Source organism: Schistocerca piceifrons, chromosome 8 (assembly GCF_021461385.2).
Source record: "Schistocerca piceifrons isolate TAMUIC-IGC-003096 chromosome 8, iqSchPice1.1, whole genome shotgun sequence".
NCBI lineage: Eukaryota > Metazoa > Arthropoda > Insecta > Orthoptera > Acrididae > Schistocerca > Schistocerca piceifrons.
This window is the reverse complement of record NC_060145.1, coordinates 331,739,795-331,755,466: the sequence shown is the minus strand read 5'-3', so window position 1 is coordinate 331,755,466 and position 15,672 is coordinate 331,739,795. Positions and strand designations below refer to the sequence as shown.

Genomic DNA, 15,672 nt, shown 5'->3' with positions numbered 1-15,672 from the left:
GAATACTGCTCACTGGTGTGGGATCCGTACCAGATTGGGTTGATAGAAAAGATAGAGAAGATTCAACGGAGAGCAGCGCGCTTCGCTACAGGATCATTTAGTAATCGCGAAAGCGTTACGGAGATGATAGATCAGTGGAAGACTCTGCAAGAGAGATGCTCAGTAGCTCGGTATGGGCTTTTGTTGAAGTTTCGAGGACGTGTCTTCACCGAGGAGTCAAGCAGTACATTGCTCCATCCTACGTATATCTCACGAAGAGACCATGAGGATAAAATCAGAGAGATTAGAGCCCACACAGAGGCATACCGACACTCTTTCTTTCCACGAACAATACGAGAGTGGAATAGAAGGGAGAACCGATAGAGGTACTCAAAGTACCCTCCACCACACACCGCCAGGTGGCTTGCGGAGTATGGTTGTAGATGAAGATGTAGATGAGTTGAAGCTCCTAGCGACAGTTAGTGATCCAAAGGTGTCCTTGACCACCTACATGCTTACGATCGTCTCTAGCATGTATATTCCTTTCGTGAAGCTGAATACCGTTTTGCAATCGACGAAAGCTTCGCAGTTTGAGTAGATCGACTGCTGATTACAACTCATTTCTTTGGTCATGTTGGGATAACGACATCTTCAGCGGCAAACATCCGCCCAGAGCAATCACTTTTGTTTCCTTGTTGAAATAGATTCGTCAATTCGGAGCTCTGATCTTTCCCAGTCTATAATTGTTTCTGATGTCTTCAAGAAGTCCCATCTGAGATTAACATTATGACTGCATTCTGATCAAACGAAAAATTCAAAGGCTATGCTCTGTCACTGATACCTATTCTTGTAATACATGTTCCTGTCGGTTTGGCGAACCTTGCGAACAACTGCATCGACATTACAGAACAGGATGCCTCAGCGTCGAGTAGCGCCGGACGGGCTGGCTATCAATGGTGATGTCAATAAGATTTCCTGAAATCCAAATAGAATTTTCATCTGTGGCTGTCTCACCGCCATACGTGGTAGTGTCGCTTGGTTTCCCTGAATTAGGCGGCTACGCGAACGGCCATGGCGATAGGGAAAGGCTAAAACGTGTTGGGGATGACCTCATCCAGTGTACGACGAACCGTTTCGTCCCTTATGTCGACTATAATCGTCTGCAGTTGACGGTACGAATAGAAATGTTGTGGTAGTTGACGTCTGCCAGAATACTGGTCATCGAAAACTCGCCGTCTTTCTCTGAAGTGGCGTACTACGTGTTCAAGACGCCCACGGTGGAAACACAAAGGCGTTTTTTTCCTCTGTCTTACAAATGCCTATCCTTCTGAGGGGCGTTATACTTAGTACAGCAGTTAGCGGTACGTACATAGGTCGGTTGCTGACACCACTTGATGAATTCCTCGACTGTTGTGACATGGACTTATTTCATGCTGCTTATTTGCCTTGAGTCTTTGCACGGTTAGAGAAATTCGAGCTAAATGAATCTTCTGTTTACTGTATTAGCTTGCTTGCTCAAAAATGGTTCAAATGGCTCTAAGCACTATGGGACTTAACATCTGAGGTCATCAGCCCCTAGACTTAAAACTACTTAGACCTAACTACACTAAGGACTTCACACACATCCATGCCTGAGGCAGGATTTGAAACTGTGACCGTAGCAGCAGCGCGGTTCCAGACTGAAGCGCCTAGAACCGCTCTGCCGCAGCGGCCGACGCTTGCTTGCTAAATGAAGTCATATACAACAGCTACGAAATGTTTTATTCAATTTAGCCTGGAAATTATCCCAGTTATCAAGCTTCTCTTTGTCGCTCTCGAACCATTGCTGGGCTTGCCGTCTTTGCTAGCCGTCTAGGTAGAAGTACGCATTTGCAAAATAAATCATGTCATCCCGCCTACTGAATTTGGCAATTCTATCGAATCCTTTCAACCGTTTCGCCGGATCCTGACCATCGTCTCTGGAAAACGGTGATGGGCGCCTGATGTGCAGCTAACTTGTCGCTGTTTTGGAATCCACTGGGTATCCTGAATATGCGGACCTTGAAAACGATGTACTGCTTGGATTCTAGTTCGTGTCTGTGTAAACGAATGTACTTACATTGCTTAATCGGAGCCATGGTAATGCAGACGGTTTGAAGTTCCTGGCATCTCCACCAAACAAATGTGAAATATCCCTGAACAAGCTCCGAAATCCCGCACAAGAATATGGTCGAGATAGAAACTTTACACACGAAGAGACCTCAAGGCATTCACCATGTACTTCTGCCACGTTGAACTATTCTCTTCAGTCGTCGTTGGTCCCATTCTAGCAGGATCTCTTTCCGGCCGCAGCGATATCGGAGATTTCATGTTTTACCGAATTCCTGATATTCACGGTACATTCGTGAAATGGTTCAAATGACTCTGAGCACTAAGGGACTTAACATCTGAGGTCATCAGCCCTCTAGAACTTAGAACTATGTAAACCTAACTAACCTAAGGACATCATACACATCCATGCCCGATGCAGGATTCGAACCTGCGACAGTAGCAGTCGCGCGGTTCCGGACTGAAGCGCCTAGAACCGCTCGGCCACCACGACCGGCTCTGAATTACTACAGAGTGGCTCCAGGAACACTCTTCCGAGTTTAAACACTTCCGCTCGCCACCAGACTCCACAGACATGAACATCATTGAGCATATCTGGGATGCTTTGCAACGTGCTGTTCAGAAGAGATCTTCACCCCATCGTACTCTTACGGATTTATGGACAGCCGTGCAGGATTCATGGTGTCAGTTCCCTTCAGCACTACTTCACACATTAGTCGAGTCCATGCCACGTTGTGTTGCGGTACTTCTGCGTGCTCGCGGTTGCCCTACACGATATGAGGCAGGTGTACCAGTTTCTTTGGCTGTTCAATTTAATACGAGCGGGTACCAAGAGACTACTATGTGTTGCAGAAGTCTCAAAAACAAACCTCGGAAGTGAAGCACAGACATGAGGTCGTTCATATTATCTTCAACCTCTGAACATGAAATATAGAATTCTGCAATGCAGTTTCGGTCCCTTGCAGAAAGAATAGCTAATTTATCACAAGACTCACGAAGTTTATCCCATCTACGTGTGATACAGTAGGCGTTGTTTCTTGGGACATGATGTAACTCAGACTCGTGAGCTTACTCGTAGTGTCATTACGGGTAGCCTATAACAGTCTCGTATTCGTAATTGACAGAATATGTGAGATACGCCTTATTGTGGTTTGGTGGGAACTCTGAGCAGCGGTCTGTGATGTTGTAGCTATGTTACTGAATATCTTTTTTAACACAAAACGTTGTGTCAAAACACTTCCTCCGCAACATTTACAAAACACTTAGACACAATACTGAGATGAAATACAGCGTACACCACTTTTTTATTTCATAAACGTATCTTTTTGTACTTTGGTTGACCAACTTTGGATTTATGCAGTACGCTGCTTAATTGTCATGCAGTCGAAGGAATCGATTTTCTTCACAAATAACAGACTGTATTTTGGTTTGGTTTACAACCACAGTCAAATCTCATATGACAGTATCATAGAAAAATTTTCAAAGAGAATCCCAAAACGACTTTTTATGATTTGATATAGTTTAGTTTCCACGGGCAACCTTCGTCTTATTTCTCAGTGTTGTCGTAGTAATTTGTTGCTACTCGAGTCTAGCAAGGGAAGTTGTACGCTCGTCCACAGTGCCACAATAATATGCTGTATATCTAAGCAGCTAGTGACGAGATCCGTAATAACTCCTTAGCCACCATTGGACCTAATACACAAATGCGCTCTTAAGAACAGGTAGGTTTTTAGTAGCGAATTGCACAGACGCAATGGTTTTCTGAAACCAAATGCAAATAAAACACACAATAGTTGGAAATCACTTGTAAAAAAGAATCCTAGGTCGTAAGAAGTGGTAGAAGTGGTCATGTTTGACGATTTACAGCAAATGGTCACACTGCTATGGTCAGTGGTGAGCGACCAGGATGTGACAGCGTATGGTTTTGATGATACGCTTAAATTCGATATTTTTTCTTCAATCGTCAGGTAGGAGGTCGTTAGATCGTTCAACTTTGCTGCATAGAAAAGTAGGTTGGTAGGTCAATGGGTAATTGTCGAGACAAAACTCTAAACTTATAGAATTCGATCTGTTCAATCTCAGTCTCTAACGATGCCGTCGCAAACGTAACACTAAACCATAATCATCCGCTTTTTTACATTTGAAACCTCTTCACGGTCGACGCCCATGACACTATTGGTTGTGATACATTCGTCGGAAGACGACTTCTTCAACAGCTGCCGTAGTGCTATTCGAGAGAAGTTGGTTATATGTTGCAATCAAGTTTCACCATATTCATTCCTGTTATTCTATTAGTTTCCGCAACAACACAGGCATAGCACATCATCACGTAACACAACCACATCCCACCGCTTCCTACTGATACACACCATACACTTTGCAACAAGTTACAGTAAAGCGTTGACAAGAGTTATGGAACAGCAATGAAGTATTCGTGGCCACAGACTGTGTGTTCGAAAAGCATCCCCTTATTTGATCAATTTGCAACTCAACGGAGCATTTGAGGGATTCTTGTGACCGCAAGAGGCCTGTAAAACATCTTAGTGACAAGGGCTACCATCGTATAAATACGTACGCATCCATTTCGTCAAGCTGAAATGATTTCAGTGCATCGCAGTCCAGTCATGAGAATGACGAACAACACAGTGAAAACCAATTAAATGGAAATAGTGAGCAAATTAGATCCATGGATACTAAAAACTGATAACTGTAACACGGATTAACAGCGTCAGGGTCATACGAATGAGCAGACAGAAACGGAAAACAAAGCGAGTAGAATAGAACAAAGTGAAGAAATTCAGCAAGAAATTTATGGAGTGGAAATGGCACATACTATGCTACGCTATGAGAAACGGTGCTGACACCCCAGGTGACAGTAACAAAATAAACGTAAGACTGAAAACAGAGATAAAGTGACGTGTCACTAAAGCTCTGCACGCAAAAGAATATGAGGGTATGTGACAGACATGTGGCACTGACCGAGATTGTATTGCGTAATGCGCAGTGTGCTACCTTGCGAGACAGGTGGAAGAGCCAGACCGGGCTCGACTCTGCGCAACGGATTAACGACTTTGGCTGGTGCACTGGAGAGCCTGGGTATGGTTTTTAGCTGGTTTCCCACACTCGTTTAGGAAATTTCTGGACTGTTTGCCAATTTACACCTCAGGAAATACGATATACGAACAATTAAAATACGACACCACACAGAACAAAGTCTACACGATTCATAGCTAGGCGGCGCACACGTTTTCCCCTCCTGACAGCGGTGGCAGGAAGGGCATCCGGCTGCAAAGTTAAATAAAAATAAATTTGCCTAATGCCGAGTACAACGCAGCCTACACAGACTAGATCAACGCACAGTAAAGGAAGAAGAAGAAGTAGAAGAAGAAGAGGGACAAGTAAGTGGCAGTCAGAAATACGAATCCTGAGCTGATAAACCTCCTGACTCACAGGGAAATTTTTGAATTCTTTTATAATCGATCCCAAAATACGCTGGAATTTACTGAAACAGATCTATAAGATTGGAACAATCAATGTCTATAAACCAATGAGTAAATTGAAAATATCATTACTTGTTGCATTCTTACTAGGAGCTCGAGTAGAGGAAGTCCATGTTCCAGGTTGTGAATCTTATTTGGATATCACCAGGAGTGGCTGAAGAGGAACAGACATACTTGTGACACAAAGAGTTCCATTTTCTGAAAAATAGCAGTTCGATTCAGGTAGTGGATTATCAGGACTTTTTCTTGACACACACAGTAACACTAAATGTGTATGCCCGTTCTGGGTCACATAATGAAACAGAAGAAGCAAAATTTTGTAAGAATGATGTAACACACTTGTTGCGTAAGAACCCACAGAAAACTGTCTGAAGTGGCGATTCAAATTGCAATCTAAATGTTCCGAACCAGCATCCGAACTGCAACACTTCAGCAGAACTAGAGACATTCATGACAAGCCTTGATTTCTACGGCACGTGGAAATCAACAAATACTTCATTACTGGCTTAAATCTGTATACTAAATGCACCAACAAGCTGGCTGGATGAAATTTACGAACAAGATAGTCAAAAACAGATGTAATTAATTCTGAAATATTCCTCTCGCCTTCTTAGACCATTGCTCTCATACGATACATATAAATTTCTACTATTGCTCTCATACGATACATATCAGATTCTATCACTGAAAATCGAACGTGCAGGGGAGACAAGGAAGCTGAATGTCAGTACACTCATGTAGACAAGGAATTAGAACACGAATGATATATGGTTGACCTGTACATAACAATGCATAAATATTCGAGTCCACTGGATTGGTGGGTAAAACTGGCAAACTCTAGGATTAGGAAAATTTTAATAATTTTTCCAGCTGCAAAAGGAGAGAACAAGAAGACAACTTAAACTTCTATCATTATGTCTCCGTGCGTTTTTCCGTAGTTGTAGAAAACACGTGTGCGATAGACAACGTTGAAGCTAACATTTGATGTATCAAATCGCAACAGCTAGATGGTGTGAAAGTAAGAGCTAAAGTAATAAACGAAGAACAGACATATCTGTACTATTTTCTAAGATACAACAATGGAAGAAATCTAAGTTAAGACCCACCACCCTTTTGAACTCTGATTATAAGATAAGGAATAAAGTATTGAAGATGATTGAAAGAACTGATGAGAAAACCGTGTCAGACAACTAGAAAAGCACTGTTTCCGACAAATCCGTAATGCACACCGTAACTGATTATAAAAACTATGCAATTATAGTTTAGCATCAGCTGCTAAAGACCACAAGGCGAAGATTGTTACGTTATGCATGAGATTGGCTTACAATCATGGATATCAGGAGACAGAGACCCGTAACATACTAGGTACAGACTTGAGCAACTACCCTCAAAAATGGCTGTAATAGGTGGAAGATGTTTGGAGTTGTTAGAGGGAGACTGAAAGAAAAAGTACACACACTACTCTCATTAGCCCAGAAAATGAAGGTTGTTACTAAGCTTATTTTGGTTGTTCGTTATATTGGGCAGTTCAAAGCTACAAAATAAAAAAAAACGCACCTAGATCCGGAGTCGAACTCGCGAATTATAATATGTAAGTCTAGCGACTGCATTGCCTCACAGCAAAGCTACAGCGCCTAGACTGAAGCAACTAGTCGCACATGTGATTACAGCGTCTTTGACGTACATTTACTACCCCAAATAAGCACGAGAGTAGGTTTTGTAAGTATTGTTATGAAAAGAATAGCAGAGTGGCGTCCAAGGTCGCGAATTTGGTTAACCTTTCATGCTAGATGTATATTTTGACACAGGGATGTCGGACAAGTGCACTATTCTGCAGTTGCCACTGAAGTGTCGTTTTTGTCAAAAGGAAGCTTCCAACTGTGACTATTCATTAAGCAACCTATGTAGCATGCATCACTCTTTAACGACAAAGAGAAATAAAACTTTTCTATGTGCTGTACCACATCGAACAGATACCTAGAAAACAGTTTAGAATAGTGGTAATTATCAAGATCACAGTACCGCGAATTTTACTTACTCGAGAGCTCGAGACTTAAATCACACTAAATGTCAGACTGGCTAGCGAGACAGTTACCTACAGAGAACAAAGACCGATTTAAATAAATTGGAATAGAAACTAAACAAACTATAAATAGCGCCCAACACATATCTGTGGACAATACTGACCGCCATTCCTTACATAAAGATGACTAGTCTAACTTTTGACAGTAACTACATAATATTTACACGTCAACTTATTTGCACACGAATGCGCACGGCGATCATTCCATGAGGGCTTCGGCCATAAATAAATATAGACGGCGCACGCTCTTTGTCGTGTTTGAAACTAACATCTAAGTCACGTGACAGAAGGCAACAGCTGAGTTTCTGTCATCACCCATATTGTGGAGTGGAGCAATCAGATAAAGTTTTCCTCATTTACAGCTGAAGTCAAGAATTTATTTTAACAACTAAACGACTTGTGTTAGTATTACATACCCAGTAGTATAGGTAACCTAATTTTTTCAAAATTACCAACATTAATGCGATGGGTATCGATTTCACATCTTGCCAAGTCAAAACATAAGAAGATGATTGAAACATTGTATTGAGGTTCATTTATTGTAACAAACACCATAATTATAGATCTTCAGCGAATTCTTGTTGTATCACTGTAAGACATCTAGTTCACTGCTTCCACGGGAGTAAAGATTTGGCAGGAAGCATTTAGGTTTGTGATGATTCCTCAACAACATGTAAGCGTTTGGCAGGAAACATTTAGTTTTGTGACCATTACTAAACAACACGTGAGCACGTTTTATTGTGGCTTTAGAAGAAATGACATCGATTTATATCCATAATGCCCGGTTTTTTCTCTAAACAAGCATTTGTGTTTCTGACCTTCACTTAATCCAGTACAGATAACGAAACAATGTTTAGAAAAAAAGACAGTATATTAGAAAACGTTGGTTAAAGAGAGAATTCTTGTAGTGAATTAGATATTAACTATCTACAGTCTCAATGTCTTCGTCATTCATGGAATTTTAGATGTAAGGACCAAGGTATTCTTACGAGACAGATATTTAATTACCCTTATCATTCAATTTGTAATATTTAGACACAAATAAATATTCTGAACTAGAACACCGCACACGTCGGCTAGGTAACGATATCACTCCGTGGTGTTTGTAAATTCACTGACTTACTCTCGAAATTTTTTTGGTATGTTTTTAAAATAAATTTGCTTGTTGTCAAATATCCTCCGGTGGAACCAAACTCTGCACAGGACTGCATCATTGGAATAAAGAAGCTTTTACCGAAAATACTGCACTCGAGATAAACTGAACGGTATCCCAGATATCGTCTGCAAATGGATTGCGCCACTAGTCAGCTTACCAAGACGTTGGTTTCTCTATAATGATGGCAGCTCGATCTGTATCTCCTATGGTCTAAGCAAGAGGGGCCCTTCTCAGCTGGAGTGAGCCAGTCTGCGGCAGCGGGGGTTGTCACAAAGGGGAGCGTGGGGTGGGGATGCGGCGCGCGGGCGATGGGTGGGGGCGCGCCGGCCAGCCTTACCGTGACGCCGGCGTCGCCGTCGCCGTCGCAAGACGCCCAGGCGCGCCGCGCCGCGACGGCACCGGAGCACACGCAAAAGTAAACAGCGGGGGCGGCGGCGGCGGTCCACCCCGCGGGCTGCGGCCGCCTCTGCAGCGCGGGCCTGCCTAAGCAAATCGACCTCAGGCGCGCGACGCTGCCAGCGCCGCGCCACGACCGCCGCCGAAACCGGCCGTCCCTAGCACCCTCCGACACTTCTCCTGCACGCCCACGCGCCGCGTCTCGAGGTGCCATCCGGGGACGACAGATTAACCGGGACGCTGTACGCTGTCCGAGGCAAGAATAGCGCCGCTTGGCCGTGCGTTCCACGCTTCTCCGTACCCACTCCTTTCACTTCAAATTTTTCCTTCACTACGACCGCATTCGTCTTTACACTGCGAACTACTTAGATGTGATACTCACTACGGTAAACAAACGTGAAACTGACGCCAATTTTTGCGGGTTACACGGCACCGGCATTGGCGCTCCAGATCGGCGTTTAACGATCGGGGAGTCCGCCGAGCGCCGGCGGAAGCGGCCGAAGTGCTTCGCGGCTCCCAGCCGACGCTCGGTATTGATCGGGAGGGTTCGACTGAAGAGATGGCGAAGCGGCCACCAGGTGAGCCGCTCGCTCCCCTTGACCTACATATTTCCCTCGACGTGTCCCAATTTGACGCCACTGAGCTAACAAATAGCGCGGTGCGGAATCTCTGGCCTACGGGGCCGAAGGTCAGCGCTCTCTGAACGTGTAGTTGTGGTCAAAGCAGCTCGCAATTCGCAACTAGCAAAGGCGAGTGAGCTTTCGTATTGAGGATATGTGATTAGTCCTGGTTTGTTCTCTAAACACGTGATAACTGCGATGGCAAAGTGATATTTTGTGGTTATATTTTTCACGTCGGTATTCTGAAACTAATTTCTGCTAATTTTTAGTTCCGGGAAAAAAAGGATGTAGAATTTAGACCATCCGAGACATGAGAATTTTTCAACATTTCTTAGACTACCCCCAATGAGCTTGATACATTTCTTGCTATCCATCTCCTTCTTCATTGTATATGCTTTAATTTGAAATACCTCCAAAAAAAAAAAAAAATTGTAACGCAATGCTCTGAATCATACAACCCATCTAATCCTTCAGCAACATGAGTCGTAACTTTCTTTAATTCGTGTCAGAGACACTGATAAAAATTCTTTGATAGAGTTTATATCAAGTTCCACGTAGATTATAAGATCAATTACATTAACCCTAGATCAGTATACACTCGTAAAATTTATGTTTTCAACTGGTAACAGTTCGTTGTGTCTGCAAATCTGGTATCGTCAATATATGGTGTAAAACAGGATATTCTGTACTGATTTTGTACGGAAATGCCGTTGGAAACCTTGCAGTTTTAATTAACTACTGCGAAATCTATAAAATATGACGTTCTTTGAATAAGTTGTGATTCTGGAGGTACATAATTTTTGTAGAGGGAGTTACCTTACAACTAGGTACGTAACAAATGGGGTAACGAATGGGACTCCCTTTCGCATTAATATTGGTACTAGTTGATTTCCATTCGATCTAAATCTGGGATGCTTTATCAACGGTGAAACTTCTATACTGTATACGCTTTTTCTAAGGTACAGTTCTGTTTGCGATGTAAGCGTAGCGTAAAAGCTATGCGAATAACACGAAGGCGAGCTGGTCGAGCGTAGAAACGTGTATTCGTAAGTGAGGGAATAAATTCGTGATGGTAGTGACAATGCGGAGAAAGCTTCGCACGGAATAAAGGACTATCTGAACAGGAAAGTTGTTTAGTCCAGATAGAATAATAGCATGATAATATCCGCTGATAGTGAACTGGAATTGGGCTGTGTGCTTAATGAAATAGAGCTTGAGATACTTAATGGCTATTATATGCACATGAACAAAACGAAAACTAAGTAGTGTGCGCAACAGGTGGAAATGTGGCTGAATGCTAACTAGGAGAAGAGATTCTCGAAGAGAGAGATGAATTTCATTATCTCAGACGTCGACTAGACACAAAAAGAAGATTCAAGGACTCAGTAGCTTGGTATGCACAGGCAAAAAGGAGTTTCTATTTTAAAAAATTCTATCATGCAAAAATATAAATTTTGAGAACACAAACATTTTCATAAGGAGCTATTTTTGTAGCGTATATTTGTTTGGGTGTGAAACGTGGACAGCACGGAAGGACATAAATCAAACGACCAGAAGCGTCTGAAATGTGCTGTTAAAGGAGTTGAAGATCAGATGGATCGACAGAGTCAGGAACAAACACATCTTCCTACTAATCAATGAGAAAAATGTCTAACAAAGAATTTAATGAAACGAATATGAGGACTGAGTGTGCAGGTATGAGCTGCTACTAAAAACTTTAATTGAAGGGATGGCAGTGACAAGGAAACATCTGGAATTATAATAATCCGAAAACTATATGTAATATCCTGCACATTTTTAGCTGCTTATTTATTGCTCGATAAAAAAAGGCCCGCTGATGATGATAAAGATCTCTGAAACATATATAGATAAAAATTGTGTTTCTAAAGGCAAAGTACATTTTCGAAACACACTTATTTGACAACTTAAATGTGTAGAAAAAATAAGCTTTAACCTCAACATTAATATTTGTCATTTTTCTTAAACTGTCTGTACGGAGCAACTAAAGGTGAGGCTAGCCTGGGTGAGGGGTGCTGTTCGTTAATCGTTGAAAAATATCTCGTATTCGATAGTATCTGATTTTGTCTTAAGTCTTTGGCACAAATTAAAAAATAATTACGTGTCAAACTTACTGTCAAGGAGTTATCTTACGTTGTGAACTGTATATTTAAAGCAGTGGGGGTAGCCGATGTTTGCTTAAAAATTTTTATCTACATCCCGCAAGGTTGTGGACTATTAATTGCTTCAGAATACTTGCTTGTTGCTCTTTGATAAACACAGTTGGAATGTATGGAAGATTACTATTTCCAAGAATACTATGCACGATAGAGAAAATCGTGCTGTTCACGTTTCCTCTATAATCAATTCAGTTATCTGGCATCGTTGAATCCTTCCATCAATTTGCAGTATTTCTGGAACGGAGACATCGCGATAATGTTTTGACAAGTCAAGGATACATGCCCAAGGCAACTGATACGGCACCACTTGCAACAAAACCCATTGTGCACCCAAGCGTCAGCTGTAGCGCGTCTACTTACGACAGAAGGTGGCGGCGTCACCGCATCCTGTAACAGAGGAAATTATTTTTAATTGCAGGCTTACATACATAATATACTTATCCCAATAAACCTCCGATTCTTTAAAGAATCAAACTCCCATACATTAAACAATTTTAAAACTTGATTGCTTTACAAATGAGTTACTATGTTAAATATTTGACGTTACGCAAGTAAGCAGAAAACATCTGAAATTATGTATAAAGTTTGTTTGAAGATAGGAAGTGCTGTCATTATCAAACACAGTATGAATTTAAAATGGGTAATTTATGCTCCATTTCCACCAAAAGCTAGTTTCTCCAGCTGTTCAATGTTTATGAGGTGGTACCTTCTGACCTACGTGTCATACAATGATATAATTTTGCAGATCCATTCAGTGGGGTACGTGCACGCTATCTGCGAATAGAGTTATTAATGAAAAAATAATAAAATAAAAGACTGAGCATTGTGCTGAAGTTTTAATGCATGAACAGAGAAAATGTAGTACGTGATAACTTCTTTCCTTTCATCATTTTGTGAGGGTTGTCAGCAAGGAAATATTTGCATAATGTCTAAAATTTTGGGTAAATTTTTTGGGAAATCGTTAGGTAAGTGCTTCCATTCTCAAATACTTGATAAATATAGACTAGGTAATTTGCGCGCCATGAATTACACGTACGCACACAGACACACAGTTTCTAACTGTAATACTTGTCACAGTGTGTCAAATCTTTAACATAAGATTATATCTCTCAAGGAGTAGATTGTGACAGCATTATAAATGTTTAAGTTCGGTCAACAATCTTACAAATATTGAAAATCAAATTTGCGTTATTTCTGGAAGCCGGTAGATGGCATCCTGCGACTGGGACTATTATTATACATTGTACACATCAACACAAGAAAAAAGTCTAATAACCGTGGATCCTACACAGTATACATTCTGACATATGACCACTTGTTCATAGGAGGTGCTCAACATGACATCCATTCATCTCAATATATGCCTCTGCCCTTCGGTGCAAGGACTCACGCACTCTTTGAAATCGCGCTGGTTGGTTCTGAATGTGCTGAGATGCACGGAAAAGACAATTGCGTAGTGTCTGCACACCGTTTCTTGGAGTGGCGTAGATCAACTGCTACATGTGTCCCCTTCCAGAAGTCTAGTGGAATTAGATCCAGGGAACGAGCAGATCACGGTATGGGACCTGGTTTTCAAATTTCCTTGTCAGGTGCGACGCACAATGCAGAAAAAATGTGCTGGTGTGCCTTCATGCATGAACTATATCTTTCATCTGTCCTGACATGGCACATCCTCCAGCAAGATAGGCAGTACGTTCTTCATAAAGCGGTGATAACAAGGCGCGTTAATCTCTGTGGTAGCAGGTATGACCATAGTATTCTATCGCCGAGAACGCCTACCCATACATTGATTGAGAATCGATAATGTTGAGTTGTTTCTTGACCCGCATGAGGATTTTCATCAGCACACACATGCTGATTATGGAAATTTATAATTCAATTTCGTGCTCCCATCAATAAACAAATTCTTGGAGGCAAATCATTGATGTGCACCATGCTGCTAGAAGAACCACTGGCAGAACTGCACTCTGGCAGGATGGTCTTGTGCCGCAAGGGCCTGGACACGCTCAACATGGTAAGGATACAACAACTGCTCATGAAGTACAGTCCAGACTAGAGGATGACTAACACCTTCAGTTGCTGCTATTCGTCGCCCACTGGTTCCAGAATTGTCGTCCGCTGCACCTACAACACGCTCCTCCATTTCAGGCGTGCGAACTGAACAAGGCCTTACACTGTCTACTTTGCTGGGTGCTACGGAACCAGTTTCCCCAAGACGCTGGAACAATCAGCTGAACAGCTTAACACATGGTACCCTGCGTCATGGAAATTGTTCAGGGCATAGGTTACAGGCTCTCAGATTAACTCCATCTGCTAAACCATAGGCAGTAAATCATGTCTGCAATTTCACTTGTGGAATAAAGACCTCCGTTGTTAGCTTATGTCAGAGTATCTGCAAGAGAGAAAACATGTGACGCACCACAAACATCACAATGACATATACTTTAAAAGTGACCTGTAAATAGGCCAAACGTCACGGTACGCACCCCGAGTTAGGAGAAATGTACGCGAACATAAACAGGTGTAACAAGACTACAGTACAATCACACAACGTAAATGGAACAACTCACTGCAGACCACTGAGCCAACTATTGTTTACATCCATATGCACGGCAGTTTCCCAGCACGCTGTTGGCCCTGGTGTGACACGGAGTGTCATTGCAACAAAAGTGCTCATATCCCCAACCACATGTTGGTGATGCCTTCCAAATCGCAGTATTCCATGCAGAGTCGTAATTAACGTTAATAGTCGGGTAGTTGTCTGTAGTAAGACAAGTAATGCATATCCACGGATGACGTCACAAAAGCTCTTCCTATGAACATTTGTTTATGTCATGTACCAGAAAGTATATTTTCTAGGATCCGTTGTCATACAACATTTACGTCTTGTTTTGTTTCATACTATTATCCTCTGGAGTATTATATGCGTGATGAAGAATGCTGAAGCTTGTATGGATAGATCAGGTAACTAATGAGGAAGTACTGATAGAGCCGGGGAGTCAAGAACTTTGTGGCAAACCTTGACCATAAGAAGGGGTCGGTTGCTAGGACAGTCTGAGACATCAAGTGCTCACTAATTTAGCATTAGATGGAAGCGTTGGGGGTAAAAATTGTGAAGGGAGACCAAGAGATGAATATAGCAAGCAGATCAGCAGGATTTGGGTTGCCATAGTTATTCGGACATAAAGAGACTTACAAAGGATAGAGTAGCATGGAGAGCTGCATCAGACTAGTCTTTGGAGAGATGACTACAAGATACCTGCAGCTGCCCTCGCTTATCAGTAGTTTTGTTTTGATTACTGAGGCTGAGGAAGTACGCTAGTAGTTTATAAATACATACATCAAAAAAAGTTTTGCATCACCCTGGTTCCCACAACTCCTGAAGACAGACGTTGACTGTGGATATTGTATCACAGACAAAGTCCCTTTGACTGTTCAGAGACGTCACTAAACCCGCCCAAAGATGTAATCAACAATACATGAGCAGCGCCTATTAGACGGAGGGGGTACGACAGCCGATTAGTTCCAGTCATTCCACCAGGAAGGAGGTACACGGCTCGTGTTGTCTGTAGTTTAACCATGACTAGACGTCAATAGCGCGGTTCGATCGCGTCCGCATTGTTACTCTGTGCCAGGAAGGGCTCTCAACAAGGGAAGTGTCAGGGCATCTCGG

General features: G+C 42.2%; 1 protein-coding gene across 1 annotated transcript in view; it reads right to left on the bottom strand.

The window, feature by feature from the left end:
- The window catches only part of LOC124712327, a 1,282,739-nt gene extending 1,273,323 nt beyond the window's left edge, over nt 1-9,416 (bottom strand). The window contains exons 1-2 of the mRNA XM_047242621.1: nt 9,368-9,416; nt 9,144-9,285 (exon numbers count right to left, since the gene is read on the bottom strand). Of these exons, the coding sequence (XP_047098577.1) occupies nt 9,144-9,285; nt 9,368-9,416 (191 nt within the window). The remainder of the gene's footprint in view (nt 1-9,143; nt 9,286-9,367) is intronic.
- Between the last annotated feature and the right edge of the window lie 6,256 nt (nt 9,417-15,672).